The sequence below is a fragment of the Pan paniscus genome, chromosome 19 (assembly GCF_029289425.2).
Source record: "Pan paniscus chromosome 19, NHGRI_mPanPan1-v2.0_pri, whole genome shotgun sequence".
Lineage (NCBI taxonomy): Eukaryota > Metazoa > Chordata > Mammalia > Primates > Hominidae > Pan > Pan paniscus.
Genome location: NC_073268.2, coordinates 19289576 through 19306649, shown reverse-complemented (window position 1 = coordinate 19306649; position 17074 = coordinate 19289576). Strand labels below are relative to the sequence as shown.

At 42.8% G+C, this 17074-nt stretch overlaps 1 protein-coding gene across 1 annotated transcript in view; it reads right to left on the bottom strand.

The window, feature by feature from the left end:
- LOC100988940 (leucine-rich repeat-containing protein 37A2-like) overlaps window positions 1–15109 on the bottom strand; it is a 38902-nt gene extending 23793 nt beyond the window's left edge. Inside the window, 5 exon segments of the mRNA XM_063598927.1 lie at window positions 3495–3575; window positions 4226–4297; window positions 7132–7203; window positions 9975–10046; window positions 12091–15109. Coding sequence (XP_063454997.1) covers window positions 3495–3575; window positions 4226–4297; window positions 7132–7203; window positions 9975–10046; window positions 12091–14645 — 2852 coding nt within the window. The 5' untranslated portion in view covers window positions 14646–15109.
- Window positions 15110–17074: the final 1965 nt, after the last annotated feature.

Genomic DNA, 17074 nt, shown 5'->3' with positions numbered 1-17074 from the left:
TACATACCAAAACATGATGACAATACCCTCAACTGTGCAAACTTTTGTGCATCTACCGCTATGTAAAGGAAGCTGATGTCAGTAGACTGGGGGGAACAGTAAGGCATGTTTGTGACCGAAGCTCAATTTGCCATCACAGTGTGGCCACACCTACCTCACTAATATTCTAATAGTGGGATAAATAATTCAATAGGGATAAAGCCTGGATTTTCCTCTTATTCTCTCTTAGTGCTTACATTCTTGGCATGATATCGATGTGCCACAGACAAGCCAATATGTGAGTGTACTCTATCTGAATAAAGTATAGCCTTTCTACATTGCTAAGTCATCCAGTTTCTAAAATTATTGTTAGAACCAATGAAGTGACTAAGAGAATTTTAAAACATAAGCCATCAGTCTGGACCTGTGTATAGGAATGAAGGAGAAGCACTTTAAAGTCAGGGAAAAAATATAAACATACTTAACATTTAGGATTATCAACCATTGCTGCTTTTCCATAAACCATTTCATTCATGATTTCATCTGTAAGAGATATGATTATTGCCCCCATTCAGTGAGGGACTTTGATAGTTAGCCGCCTGGTCCTTCTTGCTTGGATGCCCTGCAAATAAATGTCCTCCTTTCCCCAATGCAAAACCTCGATATGGTTGTTTGACTTTACTGCGCTTGGGCCAGCAGAATCCAGTTAAGTCCACTAATAAGCTCTTGGCCTGTCTTTGAGATGGATTTCAGATTCAAAATAGACTGACCCTATCACCCTGCTAATTTGGCGAGTCAGTATTTGTCAATAACATAGAGGCTTCATTCAAGAGATTTACTGGGTTGTAACTATTGGAACCCAGGGATGATTTCAGGATTTTGTGGGGCCTGAGCCTTATCTAGTAAAAACATTAAAAAAATTATGACTACAAAAAGTTCCAGGGGCCCTCCGAGGACCTTGGAAGGGCCTGTGCAAGTGAGAAGCCTGGAAGGTTAGGCTCTATTCAATTCATCATCGATCAACCACAGCTGGGGCCTCTTTTTTTGTTTTTTACAAACTTGTGTAATGCAGGGAAATATACTGTTTCAACTTACAACCACCACAAAATGGTGTCATATTGGTCATAAAATTACTGGCACCTTCCCTTGGCATCTTGCCTTTGGAAGGAAATGCAGTGGGCCTATATGTCACATATGCCAAATATGACTGCAGTGTAGCTTTGTTTACCAGGAAGATTTGACTCCAACGGAGCCCAGCCCCTAACATACACTTGGTGTGTTGAGACCCTTGTGCCAATCTTTGAAAGTAACTGTGACTTACTTTGAAGGGTACAGCTCTATTCTGTTTATATGAAATGAGTGCTAGTTTCCAATATCAACTAGCTCTGATTTTTTCATCACCATGAAGCAAATGCCTTTTTCTGTTTAAGATGAACACAGAAACTCAAGATAAGAAAGTTAGTGTCTCTCAAGTCTTTCTTAACCCAGCCCCCATTCCTGCTTTGTCCTCTCCTTGTCACCCTGCCGTACAGATCCCCACATGGCTCTCATGTTTTCCCACCAGCATCCGCTTCCTCCTTGAGGAATGAAAGTCCCCTGGGGACAAAGTCCTCATCTTGGTGTGTCTTTGAGATGGATTTTGTAGCCCCAGCACTTAGTACAGTACCTGGCACAAATGGACATGGCACTCTGAACGTTTTTGAGTGAATTCATTAATTTTTATCAACTGTGATTCCAGTGTTTTCCTGGTGTTGCCTACATAATTGTAGTGAAGCTGGCTAGATGATGATGATGATGATGATTATTATTATTATTTGAGACAGAGTCTCACTCTGTCCCTCATGCTGGAGTGCAATGGTGCCATCTCGGCTCACTGCAACCTCCGCCTCCTGGTTTCAAGTGATTCTCCTGCCTCAGCCTCCTGAGTACTTAGGATTACAGTTGCCTGCCACCATGCCCAGCTAATTTTTGTATTTTTAGTAGAGACAGGTTTCACCATGTTGGTCAGGCTGGTCTTGAACTCCTGACCTCAGGTGATCCACCCACCTGAGCAAAGTGCTGGAATTACAGGCATGAGCCACCACTCCCGGCCACCAGATTTTTATGAGGGACTCCCAGTGGTATAAAGTGCTTAGTAAAGATGGTGAGTTTAAAACATTTGTATTGATGCTACCTAAACCTCTTCATGGAGGGACCTAATGAGCCTGTTCTCTGGTGTGAGGGCAAAAGAAAAACAGACCTTTAGTGTGCTTTTCCTAAGTTATGCATCAGCAAATTAATGAGGACAGAGGGGAGCATGTGCAGAAACTGCTGCTCTAGTCCAGACACATCCTGAATGCCTCCCTCTATCTCGAAATGAACTGTGTGAAACTAGATTTCTGAACCACAAGGCAGGTGGAAAGTCTTTTCTAAAGTCAGATGTAGAGGAGAATCTTCACCTTGAGTCCTCTTCAGGCCATTGAATATACCCACTCTGATTTGATGGGTATGTTATACAGAGAAATCACAGAATTTTTGCAATTATGGTAGAAGAGTAGTCAGGAAAGTATATGGAATTAAGATACAGCGATATATTTTCTTTACAAAAGTTTTTTTTTGCACAATAGCTTAACATAAACACCATCTTGGCCAGGCATGGTGGCTCACACCTGTAACCCCAGCACTTTGGGAGGCTGAGGTGGGCGGATCACCTGAGGTCACAGGAGTTCGAGACCAGCCTGGAGGGGAGGTTGGAGTGTAGTGGCACAATCTCGGCTCACTGCAACTTCCACCTCCCGGGTTCAAGCCATTCTCGTGCCTCAGCCTCCCGATAGCTAGGATCACAGGCGCCCGCCACCATGACCTGCTAATTTTTGTATTTTTAGTAGAGATGAGGTTTCGCCATGTTGGCCAGGCTGGTCTCAAACTCCTGACCTCCAGTGATCCTCCCACCTTGGCCTCCCAAGGTGCTGGGATTACAGGCATGAGCCACCACTCTGGCCCTACAACTTTGGATTTGATTCCTGCTCATATGCAGAGTTTCTAACTGCTTAAATGTCTGCAACATTTAGCTGCAAGGAAGGAAGCTTAACACAAAGTCCTCCAGGGAGCAAAAAACTGCACCACCACGCCCAGCTAATTTTTTTGTATTTATAGTAGGGACAGGGTTTCACTATGTTGGCCAGGCTGGTGTTGAATTCCTGACCTCGGGTGATCCACCCACCTCGACTCCCAAAGTTCTGGGATTACAGGTCTGAGCCACCCCGCCCAGCAACAAGGCTAATTTGAGGGTCACTTCTTTGATGCCTTTTCTTGCCCATGCTATAGGTCAGAACTAGGACAAGCAGAGGTCATATATAAGCTGCGTAAGTCTCTTGGCCTCTTTGTACCTTAGCTTCCCCATTTGAGAAAAATGAATGGATCTTAAGACACGCTTTTCAGAGTTGATAATGGGCTTATACCCAGCTACCCAATAATTGTATGAGTTTTTGTAGATAAATAGTTGTTTACATGTATTCATCTTCTATTTCACTTACAACTTATGTAAAAACTGCATTTCGTGCCAGGCCTGAAATGTTCCAAAGCTGAGTTCTGTAATTACATTGCAACTAAGATTTCTAAACAAAAAAAGACACAAGCCAAAGGAAAAAAATAATTATTTCAGAACATTTATCATTTGCCATGATTCTAATTTATATAGGATGGAACATAACCTCAATCCTTTCTCTATGCACTAAGGAAATCTCACTGTGGAAGACACTGGCTTATGATTTATACTTTTAACACTGCACACGTGGTGCATTAGATACAAAACAGTGAATGCTCAGTAAATACCTGTGTTAAGTGATCTTTATTTCTCTAGAACAGGATTTCACAACTTCAGTGCCATCAACATTTTGGACTATATAACTCTTTGCCATGGGCGTTTGTCTTATACCTTGAAGGATGTTTAGCAGCATCTCTGGCCTTTGCCCACCAGATGCCAGGAGAACACCCACAGTTTTGTCAACCAAAACTGTCTCCGGACATTACCAAATGCCACCTGAGTGCAAAATCACACAGCTGAGAACCACTGCTCTCTGATGATTCACTAAGATTTGTGTAATAATTCTCACAATAATCCTTGCTAGAGACAAAAAGGATTTGCTGTATAATTTTAGTAGCTTTCTACTGGTAAAATTTTAATTATATTTCAAGAATAGCAAAGAGGTTTATAATTAAGTTTTATAAAAATTCCAAATGTAATCAAGTTATATTTGTAACTTACATAAACTTCAAAAATGGTAGTGGTTCAAATGTATGTCTTTCAATAGACTGTATTTTATTGCAGGATAAATCTCTAGGAAAAGGAAAAGGAAAATATTGCCTTGATTAGTTATTAAATGTTGATTGGTATGAATAATAGCAAGAGTTTAGAATAATATTGAATACACATTTTTTATCTCAACTCTAAACGTTTGGACTTGTATTTGAACTTTCCAGAGCCCCTAACCCTACCCATACCTCTCCTAGAGTCTCACCTTCATGGTTTTAATAAATATACAACATAATAGACTTTGGAATTAATTTCTCCTGAGAGCAGTAGACTTGATTAGATGCCCTTTTGTAGTGTCATCAAATCTTAGATTATGAGCTCAAAGATTTTATCTCTATATATACAATTTCTAATATTAAAAAAAATAGTCGGGCCGGGTGCGGTGGCTCAGGCCTGTAATCCAGCACTTTCGGAGGCCGAGGCTGGCAGATCCTGAGGTCAGGATATCGAGACCATCCTGGCTAACACGGTGAAACCCCGTCTCTACAAAAAAAATAGGAACAATTAGCCAGGCCTGGTGGCACCTGCCTGTAGTCCTAGCCGCTCAGGAGGCTGAGGCAGGAGAATGGCATGAACCCAGGAAGCGGACCTTGCAGTGAGCCGAGACTGCACCACTGCACTCCAGCCTGGGCGACAGAGCGAGACTCCATCTCAAACAAACCAACAAACAAACAAACAAACAAAGTCTCACATTTCTACACCTTCTTAGTTTAGGTCTGTTTTCCTAAGCCAGTTCAATATCAGAAGAAATAAAAGACATCCTTTCACATCATTTGAAAGGAAGCTACCCCTTTACCTAATACATAACTTTGAACTAATTCAAATCATATTAATAGAATTAATTTCTATCATATTAATAGAAATTCATTTTTGGTTTTATATTGCTTTAATATTTCATAAAAGAAATTTCTTCAGTTATACAGTGATGGAGTTTGTCCCTCCCTCTTTACCTGGATGGTGTAACGTTGTCTGGCTGATGTCTCCATCTCTAGTCTCTCCCTTCCTAAACTATCCTGCACACAGTCATCATATAAACTCTCCAGAAGTGGCTTGCAAAGACCAGCATCTCCTGGGAAGTTACTGAAGATGCAAATTCTTGGTCCCACTCTAGACCAACTGAATCAGTAACTACGAGGGTGGAGTCCAGAACTGAGTTCTAACGTGCCCTCTCAACGACTGTGATGCAGATCTACCTTACAGCACTGCTGTGGTAACATGGTTACCATGGTTACCATGAGGAGCCATGTTGGCTCCTCAGCTTGGCATTCAAAGCCCTAGAAGATCTGGCTCCATTTTCCTACTCTCCCTTCTTGTACTCTACGGGTACTCATGGCATTCCTTGAATACTTTCCTGTGTTTTGCCCTCCCATTTTCCTTTTGCAAGTTTAGAGTATTTTCCCCAAGATGTCTGTCTGATGTTACACAATGGCCCTTCAAAGTCCTATTCAAATGGCATTGTTCTAGTAACATCCTCCTGGGTCCAAATTGAAGGCATTTTTTCCTCTTCTATGTTCCAGAAACAATTTATCCCTCCTAGTGCCCACATCCATTTCTTCTTCTTAATGTAGTTATTTTTTATCCCATTTCTTCTCAGCATAAACAGGTCCCTGAAAGCATGGACTAGGTCTTGCTCATCTGCATTGCCCACCATGTTTAAAACTGACACATGGAAATAAAGCAAACTCAAATATTTGTAAAATAAATGAATAGCTGGGGGAGTGAGTAGAAGGAAAATAACTATTTTAAAGGAAATGTAGTTTTATTATTTCATGGTCTCTGTAGCACTTTGGCATCCACCTGAGGGTCTTTACACCCACTTTCCTTAAGCCTTCTATATTTGAGAGAATCTGTTTGCAAAAGAGCATCACTAATGAGCTTAATAAGGATTAATGACATACACACCTCTATGGACAAAGGGTAAGAATCAAGCATTCATAGCAATGAACATAGTATCTTCTTGTCTCTAAACAGACAGAAATACAGGGATCCCTTTCTTGGTAACAGGGCTGGGGCGATCGTTATTTTGTAATTAGTGAAGAGTTAGGGGCATTTCTGATATGCTTCTTAGTGTAAACATTTCTAGCTCTACCACTTAACCATCATTTTAAACATCTGTTTTAATACAACAATTCCTGAAATGAAATCCTTAATACCAGTCTATTCTCTTGGTAGCTTAATATTCTCGATAATATTATTGATATAATTCAGCTGGTTTTTAATATTTAAATGTTAATTTAATTCCGATTAAATTACCAAAAATTCTGGAATAATGATGTTCAAATGAATGCAGGTGGTCTCCATTTTCTTCTCCTTTAGGCAACAATCTGAAGTTAACTTTAGTTCCTTTCATCCTACTAAACCAACTTTTTGAAATTTTTTTTGTGAAGGTCAGACAGTAAATATTTTAGGCTTTGTGGGCCACATATGATCTCTCTCGCATATTTTTCTTTGTTTCTTTTCTTTTTCTTTCACAGTCCTTTAAAAATGCAAAAACCATTCTTAACTTAATGGGCTATTTAAAAATAGACCATAGATTAGATTGGATCTATTGGTTGTAGACTGAATAGAAGAAGAATGATATGTGAACCCTTATAAAACAAGGTTCATATGGGTGTCAGTCACTGCTCAGATTTTCTTACCATGTGAAATGTTTTTGTCTGTATTTTGTCTATATAACTTAAAAACTGAAAATGCACAGGAGGTAGCTAGTGCTAGAGATGGGCTGAGACCCTATACAAACTTACAGAATTGCAGAATTTTATTGCTCAAAGAAATCTGAGAGATTATCTAATTTGAACCCCTTATTCATTTTACAGATAATATGACTAAAAACTCATAAATATAATTAACTAACTTACAAATACTGGAGGGATAGCAGGCCTTCAAATGAATCCTTGTGTAATTCAGTCAAGTTATTTTCTCTGAGAATTCTGGAAAATGAAGAAGTTATTTCTAGATTAAAATGCAAACTACAACTATTTGCTACACAGGACTGTCTCCTGCATGTGGAGGAAAGCTGGGTCATGGTCACTTCAAGATGGTAGGATCTGCTCTGCTTTCATTCAAACCTTTTCTTACATTTTCCTTTTTCTGTCCATCTCTCTCCACCACCACCACAAACACACACACACACACACACACACACTCAAGCACACCCCTACCCACTCTTCCCACCAAATTGTATTATTTCATGCCTCCTCTCTAGATCACAAAATCCCTTTTAGAATCCAACTCTGGGTGGCACCAAGATCAGCAGAACCTCCATTTCCTCCTCTCTTTTCCCAAACCTTATTATGAAAGCCCCACATGGAACCATGTCAGGGCTGCAAGTGAAGCCATTCAACCTTTTCCCCCCCATCAAAAAAATTGGAGAACTATAATGTGCATAAAGTGCACATAACATAAATGTTGTTTATATTTAATTTAATTTTTGAGACAGGGTCTCACTCTGTTCCCAGACTGGTCTCAAACTCCTGGCTCGAGTGATCCTCTTGTCTCTGCTTCCCAAAGTGCTGTGACTGCAGACATGAGCCACCTCACCTGGCCAAATATTCAGTTTAATAATTATAAAGCAGATACCCATGTAAACATCATTACAAAAGATCTTTGCTAGCATGCCAGAAGCCCCAGTGTGCCCCTTTCCAATCATATCCCTCTCTCTAACCCTAATAGGTAACCACTATCCTGACCTTTGTAATAATTTTCTTGTTTTTAAAATGTAGTTCTGGCCTGGCGTGGTGGCTCATGCCTGTAATCCCAGCACTCCGGAAAGCCAAGGTGGGTGAATCACCCACGGTCATGAGTTTCAGACCAGCCTGGCCAACATGGTGAAACCCTGTCTCTACTAAAAATATATAAATTAGCTGGGTGTGATGGAGGGCACCTGTAATTCCAGCTACCCAGGAGGCTGAGGCAGGAGAATCGCTTGAACCCGGGAGGTGGAGGTTGCAGTGAGCCAAGATTGCACCACTGCACTCCAGCCTGGGCAACAAGAACAAAATTCCATCTGAAAAAATAAAGCAATTCTCCTGCCTCAGCTTCCCAAGTAGATAGGATTACAGGCACCCACCACCATGCCTGGCTACTTTTTGTATTTTTAGTAGAGACGGGGTTCCGCCGTATCGGCCAGGCTGGTCTCAAACTCCTGACCTCAGGTGATCCGCCTACCTCCCAAGGTGCTGGGATTAAAGGCGTGAGCCACCGCGCCTAGCATATGTTTATTTTTAATTTAGAACTCATCATGGCTTGTCTATATACATTGAAATAATGATGTGACACACAAACTGTTGTGAAAAATGTCAGTTACTTTGAATGTAAGCATTTTTTCCAAAATCACTTATGTGTCTAAACCAATTCCTTCTATAAATCAGTAAGAAAATGATAAAACAATTCAACAGGAAAATGAACAAAGGCCAGAAAACTCAGAGAAGAAACACAAATGTTCAATCAACATATAAAGATATTTAATTAAATTCATGAGTAATCAGAAAAATTCACATTTAGATGGAATCCCTTTTATTCATCCAAAACTTCAGCAAAAAGTTGGAGAATACCCAGCGGTGAAAAGGTGTCGGGAAATGAATGCTGTCATATTCTGCTGACAATAGAGTAAGTTGGCACAAAATTTTTGAAGGCAATTAAAATTTTATATCTACATAGTCTTCACCCCAACAATTCCATTTCCAGATATCTATGCTACAGGAATACTTGCACATGTTCACAAAGAAGCATGTACAGGGATTTCATTGCAGCAATGCATGTAACAAGAAAACTAAGCAGAATCTAAACATTCATCAATGGGGGAATTATTAAATAAACCATGATGCATCCATACTATGGATTATGCAGGAGTTTAAATGAATGGGGTGACCCTCTAAGTACTGGGAAGGAAAGAAATCTAAGGCATATCATGAAGTGAAAGAATCAAGTTGCAAGATGTTACCCTTTATGTGAAGAAAAAATTTTAAAACCACAAATCTATTTTGCTTTATGTAAATATGTATGTAGGTAAATGAGGAAAAGTCTGGAAGCATGTATACTAAATGCAGAGTAGCATTACTTCAGGGATGAGGGAGTAGGGCACAAGGAGAGTTTTTGTTATATCTGTTATTGCATTTTTATACATTAAAAATGGAATCATGGGCTGCGGGTGGTGGCTCATGCCTGTAATATGAACACTCTAAGAGGCCAAGGTGGGAGGATCACTTGAGCCCAGGAGTTCAAGACCAGCCTAAGCCGCATAGGAAGACCCTGTCTCTACAAAAAATACGAAATTAGGTGGGTGTGGTGGCATGCACCTGTGGTCCCAGCTACTGGGGAGGCTGAGGTGAGAGGATCACTTGGGCCTGGGAGGTGAAGGCTGCAGTGAGCTGTGATTGTGCCACTGCATTGCAGCCCAGAGGACAAAGTAAGACCCTGTCTCTGAAAAAAAAAAAAAAAAAAAAAAAAAAAAAAGAGAACAAAAAGGAATATAACCATGTATTATTTGTATGATAAAAAATAAATTTAAATTGCCTCTTATTTTAAAGAGAGCCTACCAAATTTAATTTTAAAATAACCATACGATTGCAATCAACAGTGGTTGATTTGGGGCATGGAGGAGAAATATCTTTCCTCAGAGGTACCGACTTCAAAATTCTGGACCAAGAAGGATCTTACAATGCAGTTAGCTTTTTGTCATATTTGGAGAGAATATACTCACAGTTTCTCGGTCCAACTGTATGCTTTCCATACATTTCCATCAATGTAAGAAATATAGTTTCCTTGGAAATTTCTGTGAAAAAACACAGTTTATATCCTTGAATAGGTAGGAAAACAATGAACACGATAAGTAAAAGAATCATTGCAACCTTGTTGGGGATATTCAGAAACAGAAAATAACACCTGCTTTCTCATTTCCAGAGCTATCAGCTTCCCAGTTTGCACAATTCATCAAGAAATTATGCGGGGTCACTGGCACAAATGATGAGGCATCTCCTGGGAGCTTAACTTCTTATCCATCCCATCTCTTGGACAGATGATGCCAGTTAATTACTTTGAATGTAAGTATTTTATCTAAAAGCACTTATGTGTCTAAACAGACTTCTACAAATCAGTACCAAAATGGTAAATAATTCCACAGAAATATGGGCAAAAGCTTATCATTATCAACAAATGAGAAGAAAGAAACCCTATGCCAGGTAACACCAAAGCTTTGGCCCAGTGCCCTCTGTTGAAACATCCTAGGCTTTTTCTTTCCACTCCTATTACAACTGATCTGATTTGGCCCCTTCACACTTCACTCCTAGATTTTGCTAGACCTTTCTATTTTGTCTCCCTGAATTAAGCTTTTCCTTTTGGACACTTTACATATGGATTCTAAAACAATCCTCTGCATGTCTACACTTGCACATAATGCAAAAAACAAAATAAAATAAAATAATCTTCCTGTTTTAATCATTTAATCTCTCTTGCTTGGAAACTTTCAATGGCTTTCCATACCTCATTGTGTAACTTTCAAACTCCTATAGCTGATAATCACGGTTTTACAGAATTGTATCTTCATTGCTCCCTCACCTAATTCTTTGTAGCCACGTTGGTCTACTAAATTCCAACCATACCTGTAGCCATGCGTTTGCCTAGACTGTACTCCCATTTTTTTTCTATATAACAAATTATAGCTACTCTTTAAGACCCAAGTAAAGTTTTAGCTTACCCATGTAGCATCTCCACACCTCAAGGATCACAGATTCTGGCAAATTCTAGCACCAATGGTCTGCATTATCTTTTAGTACTTAATTATATATACCTCCCTTTTTATGCCTATTCTCTTTCTTCTTTTTTTTTTTTTTTTTTTTGAGATGGAGTCTTGCTCTGTCACCCAGGCTGGAGTGCAGTGGTGCAATCTCGGCTCACTGCAAGCTCTGCCTCCCAGGTTCATGCCATTCTCCTGCCTCAGCCTCCCGAGTAGCTGGGACTCCAGGAACCCACCACCATGCCTGGCTAATTTTTTTCTGTATTTTTAGTAGAGATGGGGTTTCACCATGTTAGCCAGGATGGTCTTGATCTCCTGACCTCGTGATCCGCCCGCCTCGGCCTCCCAAAGTGCTGGGATTACAGGCGTGAGCCACCACACCCAGCCTCTTCCCTCCTATCATTTTTGTGTTCTGGAGACAGTAGCATACTTGGCCCTGGGTTTGACATAAAACTAGTTCTACATATAGAAAGCCAGGGACAAAGATGAGTTCTGGACAAAACTAAAGGACTGAATAATCATGTGAACAGCCAACTCTCCTACATATGCTAGGCACTGATGAAGTGTTTCATATATTCACTCACCTAAATTTCACAACAATCCTATGAAATGCTAACTAGCATAATCCCCAGTTTAAAGGTGAGGAAATTGAGTCACAGGCAGAATCACTTGCTCTGGGTCACCAAGCTAATAAATAGATCTGGGTTCAAACCCAGGCAGCCTGGCTCCGGAATCAACTCTTAACCACTTAGAGCATCATCACTGAGATCGGGAGAGGGACAGGCTGCTGTAAAGAGGGTGAAGCAAAAAGGGGAGGAGAGCAGCGGTTAAGCAATGATGTGATGGGGCTAAATAAAAATGGATACGAAAACGAGTAAAAGACTAGAGTAAAAGGAAAAGACTGGAGAAGGGGCCTAACATTAAAGGAGAATGAGGAGAAGGGAGAGTTGACAAGCAAAGGTGAAAGCAGAAAGTCAGTTGTCCATATGGCTTGGGGAGATAAAGAAGGCCCAGGAAGGCCTCCAGGAAAAGGCTGCCATGTCAGGCAGGACACAGAGGACAATTGAGGAAAGGTGATTCTTACAAGATGGTGAAGGTGCCATTGTGGGTGTTGGGCTCTGGCACAGGCACTTGGCGGAGCCTCTGCTCTGGGTTGAGATCAATACATGACAACATCTCATCTCCGCAGGTACAGAGCTCACATATGTTGGTGCTTGTGGAGGCCTTCTGTTCCTCTGGTGCAGTTAAAGCCTTATCTTGGATGTAACTTTCAGACTGCACCAATGAATCCTGACTAGGTTCTAGCTCAGTAGGTGGACCTGTAACTTCAGTCAGTTTTCGATGCAGGGTCTGAAGCTGATCTGGATGAGGAGCTGTAGTCTTCTCCAGGGCTGTAGAATGTCCAATCTCTGTAGTGGGCTCTGGAGTTATGGCAAGCCCTAGGTCTGGAGGCTGAGTTGAGGTCTCCTCCGTGGTTGGAGACGATTTAATCTCTGTAGTAGGTTTTGTAGTTATGGTAAGCTCCAGGTCCAGAGGTTGAACGGTGGCTTGAGTCAGGTGTGAATGCTGAGCCTGACCCTTGTCTGAAGGTGGAAGTGTCACCTCAGGGTGTTCTGGAGGAGGAGCTGTAGTCATCAGGGCTGTAGAAGGTTCAACCTCTGTCATGGATTTTGGAGTGATGGTAAACCCCAGGTCCAAAGGTTGAACTGTGGCTCGAGTCAGGTGTGAATGCTGAGTCTGAACCTGGTCTGGATGTGGAAGTGTCACCTCAGGATGCTTTGGAGAAACTATAGTCCTCTTCGGGGATGTAGAATGTCCGACCTCCGTAGTGGGTTCTGGAGTGATGGTAAGTTCCAGGTCCAAAAGTTGAACTGTAACGCTGGGTGACACTGGATGCTGAGCTTGATCCTGACCTGGTGTTGGATTTGTTAACCCTTGATATACTCGAAGTTGGAGTACAACTTTCTTAGGAGGCTGAGTTGGGGTCTCCTTCATGGTTGGAGAAAGTTCAACCTCTGTCATGGATTCTGGAGTGATGGTAAACTCCAGATCCAAAGGTTGAACTGCGGCTTGAGTCAGGTGTGAATGCTCTGGAGGTTGAGCTACAACTACATTAGGGAACTCTGGAGTCTGAGCTGGGGCCTCCTGATGGGTTAGGGAAGACTCACCCTCCTCAGCGGTCTATGGATGCTCAGCTGCAGCCTCCTGCTGGGTTGGAGAGGGGTTCTCATTATTAATAGGTTCCGGAGATTGAAATGAAGTCTCCTTTTGAACTGCTAAAGGTCCAGCTTCTTCCGATGACTCTGGAAGCAGAGGTGGGCCCCCGTGCTGGATGGCGGGAGGTTCTACATCATTACCTGACCCTGAGAGCTGAGCTGTAGCCTCCTGGTGGACTAGAGAAGTTCCCACCTCTGCACTAGGCTCTGCTGCTATGGTGAGCTGCACGTCTGGAGGCTTCACAGAGACACTGGGTGAATCTAAATGACGAGTTTGATGGTGACCTGGAGGTGAAACTGTGACTTCATGATGTTCTGGAGGCTGACCTGGGGTCTCCTGCTGGGTCGGAGAAGATTCGACCTCCCCAGAAGACTCAGAAGGCTGAACTGGCTGCTGCTGCTCACTGATGGAAAGTTCATGCTCCACAGGAGGAACTGGAGGCTCAATTGGGGCCTCCTGTTGGGTTGCAGAAGGTTCCACCTCCTCTAGAAACTGAATTGCGGCCTCCTGCTGGGCTTGGGAAGATTCTGTCTCATTGGTAGGCTCTGAAGTTATGGTAACCTCCACATCTGCAGGTTTAACTGTAATGTTGGGCGAGTGATAATGAGCTCGATCCTCACCTGGAGGTTGAACTGTCACCTCATGATTCGGTAGAGTTAGACTCTCCATAGAGGACTCTGGAGGCAGAGCTGGGGCCTCCTGCTGCATTGAAGAAGGTTCTTCCTCCTCAGGGAGCTGTGGAAGCTGTGCTGGGGCTTCTTGCTGGAGTGAAGAGGACTGGATGTCTTCAAGGGTCTCTGGATTTTGAGTTTCGGGCTCTAGATGGAATTGAGAAGGTCCAACTTGCTCAGAGGGCCCTGGAGGCTCATCTGACTTCACCCGGAGTTCTGGAGGCAGGCTACCGGGATACGGTGTATCCATACTGGAATATTCATCCTGCAAAGTCTGTTTCTGACTCTGAGGTGTGGATAATTGGCGTGTAATTCCAATAATCCCAGCAAGGCTCCAACGCTGACCTGGATCTTTCTTCAGCTGTGAAGCCAAGAACTGCTCTGGCTCCAGGGGCAGCTCTCCAGCTGAATCCCAGGTGTCCAGGAATGGAACCAAATTTTCAGTCGATTCCTGGGGTGGAGCTGGCATCTCTGAGGAAGCAGAGGGCCCCAGGTGATCAAAGTCCCACGGGTCTGCCGGGAGAGTAGGCGCATGGGGAGATTCCCATGGGAAATGGGAGGAGTGGGAAAACCAGGGCTCAGGTGGCCCCAGAGGGTTAGAGGTGAGCTGGAGCGGGTCCCTGACCCACTCCAGAGGCTGAGCCTCCTTGACTAGTAGCCACAATAGTTGCCACATAAGGAGGGGCCATGGTCCCCAGAAACGCAGCCGGGACATGACACATGCTAGTGCCGGGCACTGAGCAGAAGACATTCTGGCAGCTCCGAGACGCTCGTGCCCCTTATAAGCGTGAGCCTCGCCCTGTCTTTATGACACCTTTATTTATGCCACAGATCTGCTCCATGTCACCAGGGCACTCTTATGTCACAATCCCGCCCAAGCACGCCTTCCCATCCTGCCCTGCCGGAACCCCCCTCTCCTCCCCTTGGTGAGGAAGGATTTGGGCCTCAGACCCTGGTGGTCCCAGGACTCCAGCGCCTGCTGTGGTGGGGTAGGGTGGGGTGGGGGCGCGGCAGAGCTTCCCAAGGAAGTCACTGGACCTCGCCTCAGGATATTCAGAAGTGCTAGTTCAGTTCTGGCAGCCTTCCTCCTTTAAGGTGAAATCCGAGAACACTCTTCCTTCCAGGGAGAGCAACTGACCTGCAAAATGGGCGCCAGGATGCACATTACAGTCATTTATTCCAAAGTGTTGCCATTTTTGCTAAACTGTCGCATGTTTGATAATTAATTCACCACCCTATTAGGTACGGGCTGCCAGGGAATAAGCGAGGACTCCAAATTTTCTGTAGGAGGGGTGTTGGGAGTTGGCAATTCAGTCTGGGAGAGAAGGTTTTAATCCGAGTGAAGAGCCCTTTGCACTAGCCTGGGAGGAGGCTGAACTGTCATCCTGCCTTGACTCAACACAGCCATTACCCTAGAAGTTACAGCACTTCTAGGGTCACCTGTGTTCAGAGATCTACCCTGTGTGCACACATGGAGAAGAGGCTTAGGTTGTTAAAGTCAGCATGTTAAATAATTTCCTGAAATGCGACTGTAACTAGAACCCAGCTGACTTCCCCCACAGCCGTTCTTACCTATTTTATTACTGTCTGGCATAATTACCAGCATGTAAACTCCAAGAAGGTGCTTCATCTTCTTCCAGTGTCTGGCATAGGCATAGGGTGCATAGCGATGGCTTTAAAATTGAAGGGGGGCCGGGTGTGGTGGCTCACACCCATAATCCCAGAACTTTGGGAGGCCAAGGTGGGGGGATCACTGAGGTCAGAAGTTCGAGACCAGCCTGACCAACATGGTGAAACTCCGTCTCTACTAAAAATACAAAATTAGCCAGGTGTGGTGGTGCATACCTGCAATCCCAGCTACGCAGGAGGCCAAAGCAGGAGAATCGCTTGAACCTGGGAGGCAGAGGTTGCAGCGAGCCGAGATCGCAACATTGCACTTCAGCCTGGGCAACAAGAGAGAAACTCCATCTCAAAAAAATAAAATAAAATAAAATGGAAGAGATTCCAAGATTCACCTCATTTAGGGATGGAGCTATTGTTATAATCAGATTTCTGAAATCAGTGCTGACTTCCTCTCACATTTCACAGGAAGCTAGACTTCTTAAAGCTTGAAGTCTCCTTGGTGGGTTTTATTTAAATTGAATTAAAATAATTATTTTACAGGGAAAAATTTCAAAACACTTTGCAACTTTGGGGTAAAAGTTAAATAAAACACTGTAGCCCCAAGTTAAGTTCCCACTGAAATGATACTTTTGCTCTTTTTAAAAAAAATTCCATAAATAGTAAATAATGACTGTTTTGAGATTAATTTAGAAACAATCCCTATTAAAGAGCTTTCATATGCAGTCATGCATTGCTTGCCACGTGAGGAGCTTCAGAAATGTGTCACTAGGTGATTTCACCATTGTGCTAACATCATAGCATATACTTACACAAACCTAGGTGGTGTAGCCACCATACCTAGGGTACACGGTATGGCTTAGGACTCCTAGGCTACAAACCTGTACTGTATGTTACTGTACTGAATACTAAAGGCAACCGTCACACAATGGCAGGTATTTGTGTATGTAGACATGGAAAATATATAGTTAAAATACTGTGTAAAAGACAAAAATGGGGCCTGGGCGCAGTGGCTCATGCCTGTAATCCCAGCACTTTGGGAGGCCAAGGCGGGTGGATCACTTGAGGTCAGAAGTTCAAGACCAGCCTGGCCATTTGAACCGAGGAAGAGGTTGCAGTGAGCCAAGGTCATGCCACTGTACTCCAGCCTGGGTGACAGAGTGAGACTCTGTGTCAAAAAAAAAGAAAAGAAAAGAAATTAAAATTGAATTTGCAATAATCCAGCAAATAATCCTATTTATATACCTAAGAGAAATGAAAATATATGTATAGATAAAAACATGTACACGAATGTGCTCAGCAGCATTATTCATAATAGCCAAAAAGTGGAAACAGTTCAAATGTCCATGAACTTACGAAATGGATAAGCAAAACATGGTCTCTGGGCACAGAGGTGTGTGCCTGTAACTCTAGCTACTCTGGAGGCTGGAAGGCTGAGGCAGGAAGCCTGAGCCCAGGAGTTTCAGGTCAGCCTGGGCAACATTGCAAGACCCTGTCTCCATTTAAAAAAAAAAAAAGTGGTATAGCCATACAATGAAGTGTTATTCAAATATAGTACTG